Source organism: Aegilops tauschii, chromosome 1, assembly GCF_002575655.3.
Source record: "Aegilops tauschii subsp. strangulata cultivar AL8/78 chromosome 1, Aet v6.0, whole genome shotgun sequence".
Lineage (NCBI taxonomy): Eukaryota > Viridiplantae > Streptophyta > Magnoliopsida > Poales > Poaceae > Aegilops > Aegilops tauschii.
Window position 1 is genome coordinate 307,148,755 of NC_053035.3, and position 13,866 is coordinate 307,162,620.

The 13,866-nt window shown below is 45.6% G+C and overlaps 1 protein-coding gene across 1 annotated transcript; it reads left to right on the forward strand.

Moving 5' to 3' along the window:
- Positions 1-2,890, forward strand: LOC109752552 (very-long-chain aldehyde decarbonylase GL1-10). The gene is made up of 5 exons (XM_020311452.4): positions 1-513; positions 863-1,185; positions 2,195-2,342; positions 2,429-2,461; positions 2,631-2,890. Exons 1-5 carry the CDS (start codon positions 184-186, stop codon positions 2,700-2,702), a joined length of 906 nt encoding a protein of 301 aa, XP_020167041.1. The 5' UTR covers positions 1-183; the 3' UTR covers positions 2,703-2,890.
- Positions 2,891-13,866: the final 10,976 nt, after the last annotated feature.

The following is a 13,866-nucleotide window of genomic DNA, read 5'->3' on the forward strand; positions in this document are numbered from 1 at the left end:
GAGGAGCGGCAAAACATACGGCGCAGCCCCCCGCAACTACACAGAAATTACGGACGCGTCCCCAGGAGAGTGGGAGGAGAAGTGGCGGAGGGTCCGAGGAGCGAGACTGGCCAGTGGTCTCTCTCAGTCTGTTTTTGCGGGCGGGTCCTTGTGTCTGTCTGTCCGTCCGTCCGGCCGGACGAGATGCTCCCGTGGGCGACGGCGGCGGAGGCCGAGGCGGCGCTGGGGCGCGCCATGACGGCCGCGGAGGCGCTGTGGTTCCGGTGGACCGCGGAGACGTCCGACTACTACCTCTACTGCCTCAACATCCTCTTCCTCCTCGTCGTCTTCACGCTCGCGCCGCTCCCCGTCGCGCTCCTCGAGCTCCGCGCGCCGCGGGCCGTCGGGCCGTACAAGCTGCAGCCCCGGGTGCGGCTCTCGCGTGCCGAGTTCCTCAAGTGCTACGGGGACGTCATGCGCATCTTCTTCCTCGTCATCGGCCCGCTCCAGCTCGTCTCCTACCCCGCCGTCAAGGTCCGCTTCTCCCCCGACCCTCGTTTTTCTTTTTCTCTTGGTGGATGATGAATCTGCGCAATGCGGTCCGAGATTTGGGCTTCCATGGAAAAAGATCGAATGTTACAGCGCTGAAAGGCATGGAATTCAGATTCGCATGCGGTTGTCCTTTTTGATCTGTATGTTCGGAGGAGTACTAGTTTTGAGGAATTTATGGCCTGGGCGCTGCTCCAAAACCCTGTACAAGTGATCCACATTTCAAAATTTCCTCTATTTTCTCCACGCGGTCTTGGCAAAAACAAAAGACTGGTGTAGCACTTACGATGAAACAATAATAAATTTATCCTCTTTGATTGATTGATCACTGCAGATGGTGGGAATCCACACCGGACTGCCGCTGCCGTCTCTGGGGGAGATGGCGGCACAGCTGCTGGTCTACTTCCTGGTTGAGGACTACCTCAACTACTGGATCCACCGGCTGCTGCACGGTGAGTGGGGCTATGAGAAGATCCACCGGATCCACCATGAGTACACCGCGCCCATTGGCTTTGCAGCGCCATACGCACACTGGGCAGAGGTGCTCATACTTGGCATCCCCTCCTTCGCTGGGCCAGCCATTGCACCAGGCCACATGATAACATTCTGGCTCTGGATTATACTTCGTCAGATGGAAGCCATTGACACACACAGCGGGTAAGGAATTTCGGTAGTTTCTCCCTTGAGATTATTTCCAAGAATGTGCAGCCACTAACCCCTCTGTAATTAAATAGCTAGCTCCCACTGTATCTGACGATGTATGCAATGATAGTGATCTAAATGCTCTTATATTAGTTTACGGAGGGAGTAGTATTTGGCAAAGGTTTAATGTATTTTGCTGCTAGTGACAGATGGATTGCAATGTTAGCTGCATGGGTCTACGTCTGAATTAGTTGAGTTATTGATTAAAATAAGTCGTAGCTGGCTGCTTACTTAATGTGAGCCAAACTATTACTATTTCATCTAACTTGAATAAAGTACTGAATTTGACTATGTATTCTGATAAATCGAGAAGTTTTTATTTCGTTATATGATCCAAAAAGATAAAAAGAAAGGTTTAACAAGCCATGAGAAAATAAAGTAAAGTAACCATACGTTCTTTTTGCATAACGTGTACTCCCTCCGTCCGAAAAAACTTGTCCCAAGCTTGTTCCTCAAATGGATGTATCTAGTACTAACTTGGTGCTAGATACATCCATTTGAGGGACATGCTTTTTCGGACGGAGGGAGTATATGCCAAGCCATATAGAAACATGGGAGGTTTTCTTAGGAATACAGCTCTTTGTTCATCTATAATTATATGAATGGAAGAACCTGGTAATGAAGAAGCTAAAGCAATTATCTCTTTTGTAGGACAAAATTAACAAACAAGCTCTACATTTATTCGGTTTTTTCCCCAGCTGTGTTTCAATTCATGTGACCTGATTATTTTGGCTAAAGTATCTTATGTTTCTCAATTATAATTTCACTCTGCTATGAAAAAGATATAACCTACAAATCTTGAAGAAATAATAATATGTATGAACAGCTAAGCTACAAAATGCCGCATCTAATCCAACTTTTTGGAGATGAGCCTTGTTTTATTTTGGTTTGTTGCTATGCCCAGTTATACTGTCCATGACTACTCCACAACAATATTTCTGAACTTTATCTTTTCATTTTGCAGTTTTGATTTCCCATTCAGCCTGACAAAGTATATTCCATTCTATGGAGGAGCAGAATACCATGATTATCATCACTACGTTGGAGGCCAAAGCCAGAGCAATTTTGCTTCCGTTTTCACGTACTGTGATTACCTATATGGGACCGACAGAGTAAGTTTTCCCCTTCATTGCACAAAGGCACTATTCCAAACCTCAGGAAGCGCAAGATTTCTAATTTGAGTATATTGTTCTTTCAGGGTTACAGATTCCACAAGGCTTACTTAGCAAAGGTAGTTTGTTTTAACTGTTTATATCTTCTGTCGTTACTTGTACTTTACCTAAGAAATAGTATCGTACATTATTTTTCAGTTTGCAAAACTGCCATCTGCGAATTGGCTGTTAAGGTGTATATGTGGAGCTAATTTTATTGACTTTTCTTGTCCCCCCTGCATGAAATAGTTGAAGGATCTGGCGCCAAGCGACGGCGAGAAAGAAGGTGCCGACGGATTCGCTTACGCAAAGTTGGATTAGATGGTCTTATAGAGTGCATCCTCAGCGCCTCCCTGATGATCTTCTTCAGTTATGGCATTGTGAAAATAGTTGTGTTGAGCTGGGCATGTGTAGTTCTTGTTATGTGAATTTTTGTGTTTCTTGCAAGTGTGGTGAACATCCCTGAACTTGTTACGCTGACCAATAATATTCCCCAGATAACCTTTAAATGAGCTTGCTATCTGCTATATCTCCGTGGATTGGCTTTCAATAAGAAAAGTATGATTAAGCTTGTGCGCTTGATGGTCATACTGAATACTTATCATCTGTCTATATGAAGGAAAAAAATGTACATCCATTTCAGTTCACACGCAAACTCCAGTTATAAGATTGTACAGTATCAATTGCAACGTTTTAAACTTTGGGAGGATAGCACAATAGGACATACTACCAAATTTGCAACAACTGCCTTAAGAAAATGTGAAATAATAATACTTACCACACAGTTTAGACCATGAAATTTGTAAGCATTATTATAACGCTCCATTCATATAGATCCCCTCTCAACAGAATGGTCCAGTTAAAATACTCCCTCCATCCCATAATATAAGAACGTTTCTGGAGAGTGGCGATAGTACACACGAGCTCGTGTGCTCCTGGTAAACGGACCAATGGTACAGCGTGCACATGCGGATGACATTAATGAATCGTGGAAATACGGTGTGGGTTTAAAAGTGTAGGTAGTTAATATAGGGGCATTGGTCGGTACAGCGGGGTTACGGCGCACGGCGTTAAGTGACGGGAATTACGAATCGTTCCATTGGGACAGGATGGTTGGACTGCATGTACCATCCGATTTGTACAGCTCTCTCCCACCCCCGCCGCCAACAAACACAACACACACACACACACACACTAGGAGACGCACGCGCGGACGCATCACCGGGGCCGTCTTGCTTGCAGTTGCTCGCGCGCACCTGCCGGCCGCCGCTGGCCGGCGAGGCCGCCTCACCCGCGCAGAAGCGGAAGAGAGCGGAGCAGGAGGAGCATGTGGCGACCGACGGCCTCGGCGCGCTGGACCTCCGACCGGCCAAGGGGCCGTTGGTGGGGTTCGAGCGCCGCCTCTGGGACATCCTATCTTGGGTGTTCCTCTTCGTTTGTGTACATCAGGTTCATATGCTTCTGCTTGAACCTATCTTTAAATGTGTTCTGCTCAGCTCATTTTAGGAAGAATTGCCCTGTAATACAAGCTTTTCTTCTTTGTTATCCCTAGTAGGGTTATGTAATTGACAATGTGTTATCTTCATGAGCTGAAATATATGGCGCTTTTGGCGCCTTTCTCTGTTAAAAAAACATGGGGGTCTGACAGGAAGATGACATCTTAAGAGTTCTTTTTTTTTTTTGCAAATAGCATCTGATGCGTTGTAGTAGTGTGTACTGATTTGTATCTACGTTGGCAATTCTTTGAAAATGTCTTGTAGTGGTCCGTGACATTCGTGAGCGAATTTTTTTCTCTATAACATGACAAGTTTGAAAGAATTTCTATGGACCACACAACAAATTCCGAACATCATGTTTCCCATCACATGGCCAATTTTAGGAAAATCTGTAACTATGACACAACAATTTTACGAATTGTGTTTTCTAAATCACAGCAACATCTTGAAACAAAATTATTGTTATCTCATGGCAATTCTCGAAACAAATTGTGTTTACTAATCATGGCAAATGTTAAAACAAATAGTATACGACCATGACACCTTAATATATATGTGAGGCCAGGTTCCAAGTCGCTAGTGGAGCCAGGAATATGAAATGAGATTCCTGCAGTTGGTTTATTCTCGACGCGGGTTTGTGTGATTGTTTAGGGTGGTGGCACACACATGTGCATTGTACATTTGTTCCGAGTACCTTTTCCACTGTAAAATGAATCCCCACATGTTGCAGAAAGTGGTTTTCAAACCGTGAGCCTTACAAGCGGGAGCTAGACGGGCTTGGGCCAGATCGTGGGATGGGCGCATCCGTCCGCATGATGCAGTTGAAACTTCAAAGACGACAAGCTTTACCCAGGAGGAGCTCCCCGCTCGCGGTGTTTGATGAACCCGAGTTTCGCGGCGCATACCGTTAGCACCCCTTAAATGCCATTTGTCCAATGCTTAATGCTTCGAATTATCATAATTTACATTCTATGAAACAATGCAGGATGAATTCATGTGTGGCCAAAAGAAACCTCGCTGGGACAGGATATTCGGGATGTTCAACAAGCAGAAACTCCAGTACGACTTGTGCGAATGCTAAGAGGTAAGTGAGCCTACAAAGTGTGATGCACAGTATCGTGACTGGGATGAACATGCAAGACTTTTCACATCATTTCCATTTTCCAGTTCATGGAGGCGCTGATAGTGGACGATGGCTGGTGCCTTTATGAGGCATATATTGAAGGCAAAAACTTTGTAGGTGATGGACCCAATGTTGGCGTCCGTCCTGATTAGGCCAACTCCACCGCGCGACCCCATTATGTTCGGCCCTGTTCGTTTGGGGTAAAAGGGACAAACCGGTCGGTCTAGCGCGCGACGGCCCAGACCCATCTGGTTCGTTTTGTGTCCGAGCCGACCCATTTCGAGCGCAAACATGCGCCGGGTTTGGGTCGCGGCGGACACCAAATGGACGCGCGCCTTGTTGAAAGGATCAATATAGTTGACTAGGGGGGGGGGGGGTGAATAGGCAACTAACAATTTTTAGCTTTTCTTTACCAAATTAAACTTTTGCATCAAAATAGGTTGTCTAGATATGCAACTAAGTGAGCAACCTATATGATGCAATGACAACAAGCATGCAAGCAAATAAGAGATATAACACAAGTAAACTTGCGAAAGTAAAGGGACGAGATAACCAAGAGTGGAGCCGGTGAAGACGAGGATGTGTTACCGAAGTGTTAGAAATATGCCCTAGAGGCAATAATAAATTGGTTATTATTATATTTCCTTGTTCATGATAATCGTTTATTATCCATGCTAGAATTGTATTGATAGGAAACTCAGACACATGTGTGGATACATAGACAACACCATGTCCCTAGTAAGCCTCTAGTTGACTAGCTCGTTGATCAATAGATGGTTACGGTTTCCTGACCATGGACATTGGATGTCGTTGATAACGGGATCACATCATTAGGAGAATGATGTGATGGACAAGACCCAATCCTAAGCCTAGCACAAGATCGTGTAGTTCGTTTGCTCAGAGCTTTTCTAATGTCAAGTATCATTTCCTTAGACCATGAGATTGTGCAACTCCCGGATACCGTAGGAATGCTTTGGGTGTACCAAACGTCACAACGTAACTGGGTGGCTATAAAGGTGCACTACAGGTATCTCCGAAAGTGTCTGTTGGGTTGGCACGAATCGAGACTGGGATTTGTCACTCCATGTAAACGGAGAGGTATCTCTGGGCCCACTCGGTAGGACATCATCATAATGTGCACAGTGTGACCAAGGAGTTGATCACGGGATGATGTGAGTTACGGAACGAGTAAAGAGACTTGCCGGTAACGAGATTGAACAAGGTATAGGGATACCGACGATCGAATCTCGGGCAAGTAACATAGCGGTAGACAAAGGGAATTGAATACGGGATTGATTGAATCCCCGACATCGTGGTTCATCCGATGAGATCATCGTGGAACATGTGGGAGCCAACATGGGTATCCAGATCCCGCTGTTGGTTATTGACCGGAGAACGTCTCGGTCATGTCTGCATGGTTCCCGAACCCGTAGGGTCTACACGCTTAAGGTTCGATGACGCTAGGGTTATAGGGAAAGTATGTACGTGGTTACCGAATGTTGTTCGGAGTCCCGGATGAGATCCCGGACGTCACGAGGAGTTCCGGAATGGTCCGGAGGTAAAGATTTATATATGGGAAGTCCTGTTTTGGTCACCGGAAAAGTTTCAGGTGAAATCGGTAATGTACCGGGACCACCGGGAGGGTCCCGGGGGTCCACCAAGTGGGGCCACCAGCCCCAGAAGGCTGCGTGGGCCAAGTGTGGGAGGGAACCAGCCCCAGGTGGGCTGGTGCGCCCCCCCACCAAGGCCCAAGGCGCATGGGAGAGTGGGAGGGGGCAAACCCTAGGTCCAGATGGGCCTTAGGGCCCATCTAGTGGGGCGCCCCCCTCTCCTCCCCTTGGCCGCCCCCCTTGATGGGATCTAGGGCTGGCCGCCTCCTCTTGGGGGTGGAAACCCTAAGGGGGGCGCAGCCCCTTCCCCCCTATATATAGTTGAGGTTTGGGCTGCCCAAGACACACGAGAACGTCTCTCTTTTGGCGCAGCCCTACCCCTCTCCCTCCTCCTCCTCTCCCGCGGTGCTTGGCGAAGCCCTGCGGGATTGCCACGCTCCTCCATCACCACCACGCCGTCGTGCTGCTGCTGGATGGAGTCTTCCCCAACCTCTCCCTCTCACCTTGCTGGATCAAGGCGTGGGAGACGTCACCGGGCTGCACGTGTGTTGAACGCGGAGGCGCCGTGGTTCGGCGCTTAGATCGGAATCAACCGCGATCTGAATCGCTACGAGTACGACTCCCTCATCCGCGTTCTTGCAACGCTTCCGCATCGCGATCTACAATGGTATGTAGATGCACTCCCCTTCCCCTCGTTGCTAGATTACTCCATAGATTGATCTTGGTGATGTGTAGAAAATTTTGAATTTCTGCTACGTTCCCCAACAGTGGCATCATGAGCTAGGTCTATGCGTAGTTTCTATGCACGAGTAGAACACAAAGTAGTTGTGGGCGTCGATGTTGTCAATTCTTCTTGCCGCTACTAGTCTTATCTTGTTTCGGCGGCATTGTGGGATGAAGCGGCCCGGACCGACCTTACACGTACGCTTACGTGAGACAGGTTCCACCGACTGACATGCACTAGTTGCATAAGGTGGCTAGCGGGTGTCTGTCTCTCCCACTTTAGTCGGAACGGATTCGATGAAAAGGGTCCTTATGAAGGGTAAATAGAAATTGGCATATCACGTTGTGGCTTTTGCGTAGGTAAGAAACGTTCTTGCTAGAATCCCATAGCAGCCACGTAAAACATGCAACAACAATTAGAGGACGTCTAACTTGTTTTTGCAGGGTATGCTATGTGATGTGATATGGCCAAAAGGATGTGATGAATGATATATGTGATGTATGAGATTGATCATGTTCTTGTAATAGGAATCACGACTTGCATGTCGATGAGTATGACAACCGGCAGGAGCCATAGGAGTTGTCTTAATTTATTGTATGACCTGCGTGTCATTGAATAACGCCATGTAAATTACTTTACTTTGTTGCTAAGCGCATTAGCCATAGAAGTAGAAGTAATCGTTGGCGTGACAACTTCACGAAGACACAATGATGGAGATCATGATGATGGAGATCATGGTGTCATGCCGGTGACAAAGATGATCATGGTGCCCCGAAGATGGAGATCAAAGGAGCAAAATGATATTGGCCATATCATATCACTATTTGATTGCATGTGATGTTTATAATGTTATGCATCTTATTTGCTTAGAACGACGGTAGTAAGTAAGATGATCCCTCACTAAAAAATTCAAGAGACGTGTTCCCCCTAACTGTGCACCGTTGCGAAGGTTCGTTGTTTCGAAGCACCACGTGATGATCGGGTGTGATAGATTCTAACGTTCGAATACAACGGGTGTTGACGAGCCTAGCATGTACAGACATGGCCTCGGAACACAAGCAAAACACTTAGGTTGACTCGACGAGCCTAGCATGTACAGACATGGCCTCGGAACACAAGAGACCGAAAGGTCGAACATGAGTCGTATAGCAGATACGATCAACAAGGAGATGTTCACCGATGATGACTAGTCCGTCTCACGTGATGATCGGACACGGCCTAGTTTGACTCGGATCATGTATCACTTAGATGACTAGAGGGATGTCTATCTGAGTGGGAGTTCAATAATCAGATGAACTTCATTATCATGAACATAGTCAAAAGGTCTTTGCAAATTATGTCATACGCTTTAGTTCTACTGTTTAAGATATGTTCCTAGAGAAAATTTAGTTGAAAGTTGGTAGTAGCAATTATGCGGACTGGGTCCGTAAACTGAGGATTGTCCTCATTGCTGCACAGAAGGCTTATGTCCTTAATGCACCGCTCGGTGTGCTGAACCTCAGCGTCGTCTGTAGATGTTGCGAAACATCTGACATACACGTTTTGATGACTACGTGATAGTTCAGTGAGTAATGCTAACGGTTTAGAATTGTGGCACGAGAGACGTTTTGAAACGTCGCAGAACATATGAGATGTTCCGAAGACTGAAATTGGGATTTCAGACTAGTGCCCACGTCAAGAGGTATGAGACCTCTGACAAGTTTCTTAAGCCTGCAAACTAAGGGAGAAAAGCTCAATCGTTGAGCGTGTGCTCAGATTGTCTGAGTGCCACAATCGCTTGAATCAAGTGGGAGATAATCTCCCAGATGAGATAGTGATGGTTCTCCATAGTCACTGCCACCAAGCTAGTAGAGCTTCGTGATGAACTATAACATATCAGGGATAGTTATGATGAATCCTTGAGCTATTCGCGATGTTTGACACCGCGAAAGTAGAAATCAAGAAGGAGCATCAATTGTTGATGGTTAGTAAAACCACTGGTTTAAGAAGGGCAAGGGCAAAAGGGATACTTCATGAAACAGCAAGTCATTTGCTGCTCTAGTGAAGAATCCCAAGGTTGAACCCAAACCCGAGACTGAGTGCTTCTGTAATGAGAGGAACGGTCACTAAAGCAGTGCTACCCTAGATACTTGGTAGATGAGAAGGCAGGCAAGGTCGACAGAAGTATATTGGATATACATTATATGAATGTGTACTTTACTAGTACTCCTAGCAGCACCAGGGTATTAGATACCGGTTCGGTTGCTAAGTGTTAGTAACTCAAAATAAAAGCTGCGGAATAAATGGAGACTAGCTAAAGGTGAGATGACGATATGTGTTGGAAGTGTTTCCAAGGTTGATGTGATCAAGCATCGCATGCTCCCTCTACCATTGAGATTTGGTGTTTGCGTTGAGCATGATTGGATTATGTTTATCGCAATACGGTTATTCATTTAAGGAGAATAATGGTTACTCTGTTTATTTGAATAATACCTTCAATGGTCTTGCACCTAAAATGAATCTCGATCATAGTGATACACATGTTCATGCCAAAAGATATAAAATAGTAATGATAGTTCCACATACTTGTGGCACTGCCATTTGAGTCATATTGGTATAGAACGCATGAAGAAGCTCCATGTAGATGGATCTTTGGACTCACTCGTTTTTGAAAAGATTGAGACATGCGAACCATGTCTATTGGTATATATGCATGAAGAAACTCCATGCAGATGGATCGTTTGGACTCACTTGATTTTGAATCACTTGAGACATGCAAATCATACCACATGGGCAAGATGACTGAAAGTCCTCGTTTTCAGTAAGATGGAACAAGAGAGCAACTTATTGGAAGTAATACATTTTGATGTACGCAGTCCAATGAGTGCCGAGGCATGCAGTGGATATCGTTATGTTCTTACTTCACAAATGATTTGAGCAGATGCTGAGTGCATTTACTTGATAAAACACAAGTCTGAATTATTGAAAGGTTCAAGTAATTTCAGAGTGAAGTTGAAGATAGTCGTGACAAGAGGATAAAATGTCTATGATATGATCATAGAGATGAGTATCTGAGTTACGAGTTTGGCACACAATTAAGACATTGTGGAAAGTGTTTCACAATTAATACCGCCTGGAACACCATAGTGTGATGGTGTGTCCGAACATCATAACTGCACCCTATTGGATATGGTGCATACCATGATGTCTCTTATCGAATTACCACTATCGTTTATGGGTTAGGCATTAGAGACAACCGCATTCACTTTAAAAGGGGCACCACGCAATTCCGTTGAGACGACACCGTATGAACTATGGTTTAGAGAAACCTAAGCTGTCGTTTCTTAAAAGTTTGGGGATGCGACGCTTATGTGAAAAAGTTTCAGGCTAATAAGCTCGAACCCAAAGCGGATAAATGCATCTTCATAGAATACCCAAAACAGTTGGGTATACCTCCTATTTCAGATCTGGAAGCAAAAGTAATTGCTTCTAGAAACGAGTCCTTTCTCGAGGAAAAGTTTCTCTCGAAAGAATTGAGTGGGAGGATGGTGGAGACTTGATGAGGTTATTGAACCGTCACTTCAACTAGTGTGTAGCAGGGCACAGGAAGTTGTTCCTGTGGCACCTACACCAATTGAAGTGGAAGCTTATGATAGTGATCATGAAACTTTGGATCAAGTCACTACCAAACCTCGTAGGTCGACAAGGATATGTACTACTCCTGAGTGGTACGGTAATCCTGTCTTAGATATCATGTTGTTAGACAATACTGAACCTATGAGCTATGGAGAAGCGATGGTGGGCCCATATTCCGACAAATGGTTAGAAGCCATGAAATCCGAGATAGGATCCATGTATCAGAACAAAGCATGGACTTTGGTGAACTTGCCCGATGATCGGCAAGCCATTGAGATAAATGGATCTTTAAGAAGAAGACGGACATGGACGGTAATGTTACCGTCTATGAAGCTCGACTTGTGGCAAAGAGTATTTTCACAAGTTCAAGGAGTTGACTACGATGAGATTTTCTCATCCGTAGCGATGCTTAAGTCCGTCAGAATCATGTTAGCATTAGCTGCATTTATGAAATCTGGCAGATGGATGTCAAAACAAGTTTCCTTACCAGTTTTCGTAAGGAAAGGTTGTATGTGATACAATCAAAAAGGTTTTGTCAATCCTAAGGATGCTAAAAGGTATGCTAGCTCCAGCGATCCTTCCATGGACTAGAGCAAGCATCTCGGAGTCAGAATATATGCTTTGATGGAGTGATCAAAGTTTTTGGGTTTATACAAAGTTTGTTAGAAACTTGTATTTACAATAAAGTGAGTGGGAGCGCTACAACATTTCTGATAAGTATATGTGAATGACATATTGTTGATCCGAAATGATGTAAAATTTCTGGAAAGCATAAAGGGTTGTTTGAAAGGAGTTTTTCAAAGGAAGACCTGGATAAAGCTGCTTACATATTGGGCATCAAGATATATAGAGATAGATCAAGACGCCCGATGATACTTTCAAAGAACGCACACCTTGACATGATTTTGAAAGAGTTCAAAATAGATCAGCAAAGAAGGAGTTCTTGGCTGTGTTACAAGGTGTGAGTATTGAGTAAGACTCAAGACCTGACCACAGCAGAAGAGAGAGAAAGGACGAAGGTCGTCCCCTATGCTTCAGACGTAGGCTCTACAGTATGCTATGTTGTGTACCGCACATGAAGTGTGCCTTGCCATGAGTTGGTCAAGGGGTACAATAGTGATCCGGGAATGGATCACATGACAGCAGTCGAACTTATCCTTAGTATCTAGTGGACTAAGGAATTTTCTCGATTATGGAGGTGAAAAGGAGTTCGTCGTAAAGGGTTACGTCGATGCGAACTTTGACACTAATCCGGATGACTCTGAGTAGTAAACCGGATTCGTATAGTAGAGCAATTACTTGAAATGGCTCCAAGTAGCGCGTGGTAGCATCCACAAGATGACATAGATATTCGTAAAGCACACACGGATCTGAAAGGTTCAGACCCATTGACTAATAACCTCTCTCACAAGCATAACATGATCAAACCAGAACTCATTGAGTGTTAATCACATAGTGATGTGAACTAGATTGTTGACTCTAGTAAACTCTTTGGATGTTGGTCACATGGTGATGTGACCTATCAGTGTTAATCACATGGTGATGTGAACTAGATTATTGACTCTAGTGCAAGTGGGAGACTGTTAGAAATATGCCCTAGAGGCAATAATAAATTGGTTATTATTATATTTCCTTGTTCATGATAATCGTTTATTATCCATGCTAGAATTGTATTGATAGGAAACTCAGATACATGTGTGGATACATAGACAACACCATGTCCCTAGTAAGCCTCTAGTTGACTAGCTCATTGATCAATAGATGGTTACGGTTTCCTGACCATGGACATTGGATGTCGTTGATAACGGGATCACATCATTAGGAGAATGATGTGATGGACAAGACCCAATCCTAAGCCTAGCACAAGATCGTGTAGTTCGTTTGCTCAGAGCTTTTCTAATGTCAAGTATCATTTCCTTAGACCATGAGATTGTGCAACTCCCGGATACCGTAGGAATGCTTTGGGTGTACCAAACGTCACAACGTAACTGGGTGGCTATAAAGGTGCACTACAGGTATCTCCGAAAGTGTCTGTTGGGTTGGCACGAATCGAGACTGGGATTTGTCACTCCATGTAAACGGAGAGGTATCTCTGGGCCCACTCGGTAGGACATCATCATAATGTGCACAGTGTGACCAAGGAGTTGATCACGGGATGATGTGAGTTACGGAACGAGTAAAGAGACTTGCCGGTAACGAGATTGAACAAGGTATAGGGATACCGACGATCGAATCTCGGGCAAGTAACATAGCGGTAGACAAAGGGAATTGAATACGGGATTGATTGAATCCCCGACATCGCGGTTCATCCGATGAGATCATCGTGGAACATGTGGGAGCCAACATGGGTATCCAGATCCCGCTGTTGGTTATTGACCGGAGAACGTCTCGGTCATGTCTGCATGGTTCCCGAACCCGTAGGGTCTACACGCTTAAGGTTCGATGACGCTAGGGTTATAGGGAAAGTATGTACGTGGTTACCGAATGTTGTTCGGAGTCCCGGATGAGATCCCGGACGTCACGAGGAGTTCCGGAATGGTCCGGAGGTAAAGATTTATATATGGGAAGTCCTGTTTTGGTCACCGGAAAAGTTTCAGGTGAAATCGGTAATGTACCGGGACCACCGGGAGGGTCCCGGGGGTCCACCAAGTGGGGCCACCAGCCCCAGAAGGCTGCGTGGGCCAAGTGTGGGAGGGAACCAGCCCCAGGTGGGCTGGTGCGCCCCCCCACCAAGGCCCAAGGCGCATGGGAGAGTGGGAGGGGGCAAACCCTAGGTCCAGATGGGCCTTAGGGCCCATCTATTGGGGCGCCCCCCCTCTCCTCCCCTTGGCCGCCCCCCTTGATGGGATCTAGGGCTGGCCGCCTCCTCTTGGGGGTGGAAACCCTAAGGGGGGCGCAGCCCCTTCCCCCCTATATA

Coding starts and splice junctions, on each gene's coding strand:
- LOC109752552 (XM_020311452.4), top strand. CDS start 184: ATGCTCCCGTGGGCGACGGCGGCGGAGGCCGAGGCGGCGCTGGGGCGC. Junction 514..862: donor TCTCCTACCCCGCCGTCAAG/GTCCGCTTCTCC, acceptor TGATCACTGCAG/ATGGTGGGAATCCACACCGG. Junction 2,343..2,428: donor ACCTATATGGGACCGACAGA/GTAAGTTTTCCC, acceptor TTGTTCTTTCAG/GGTTACAGATTCCACAAGGC.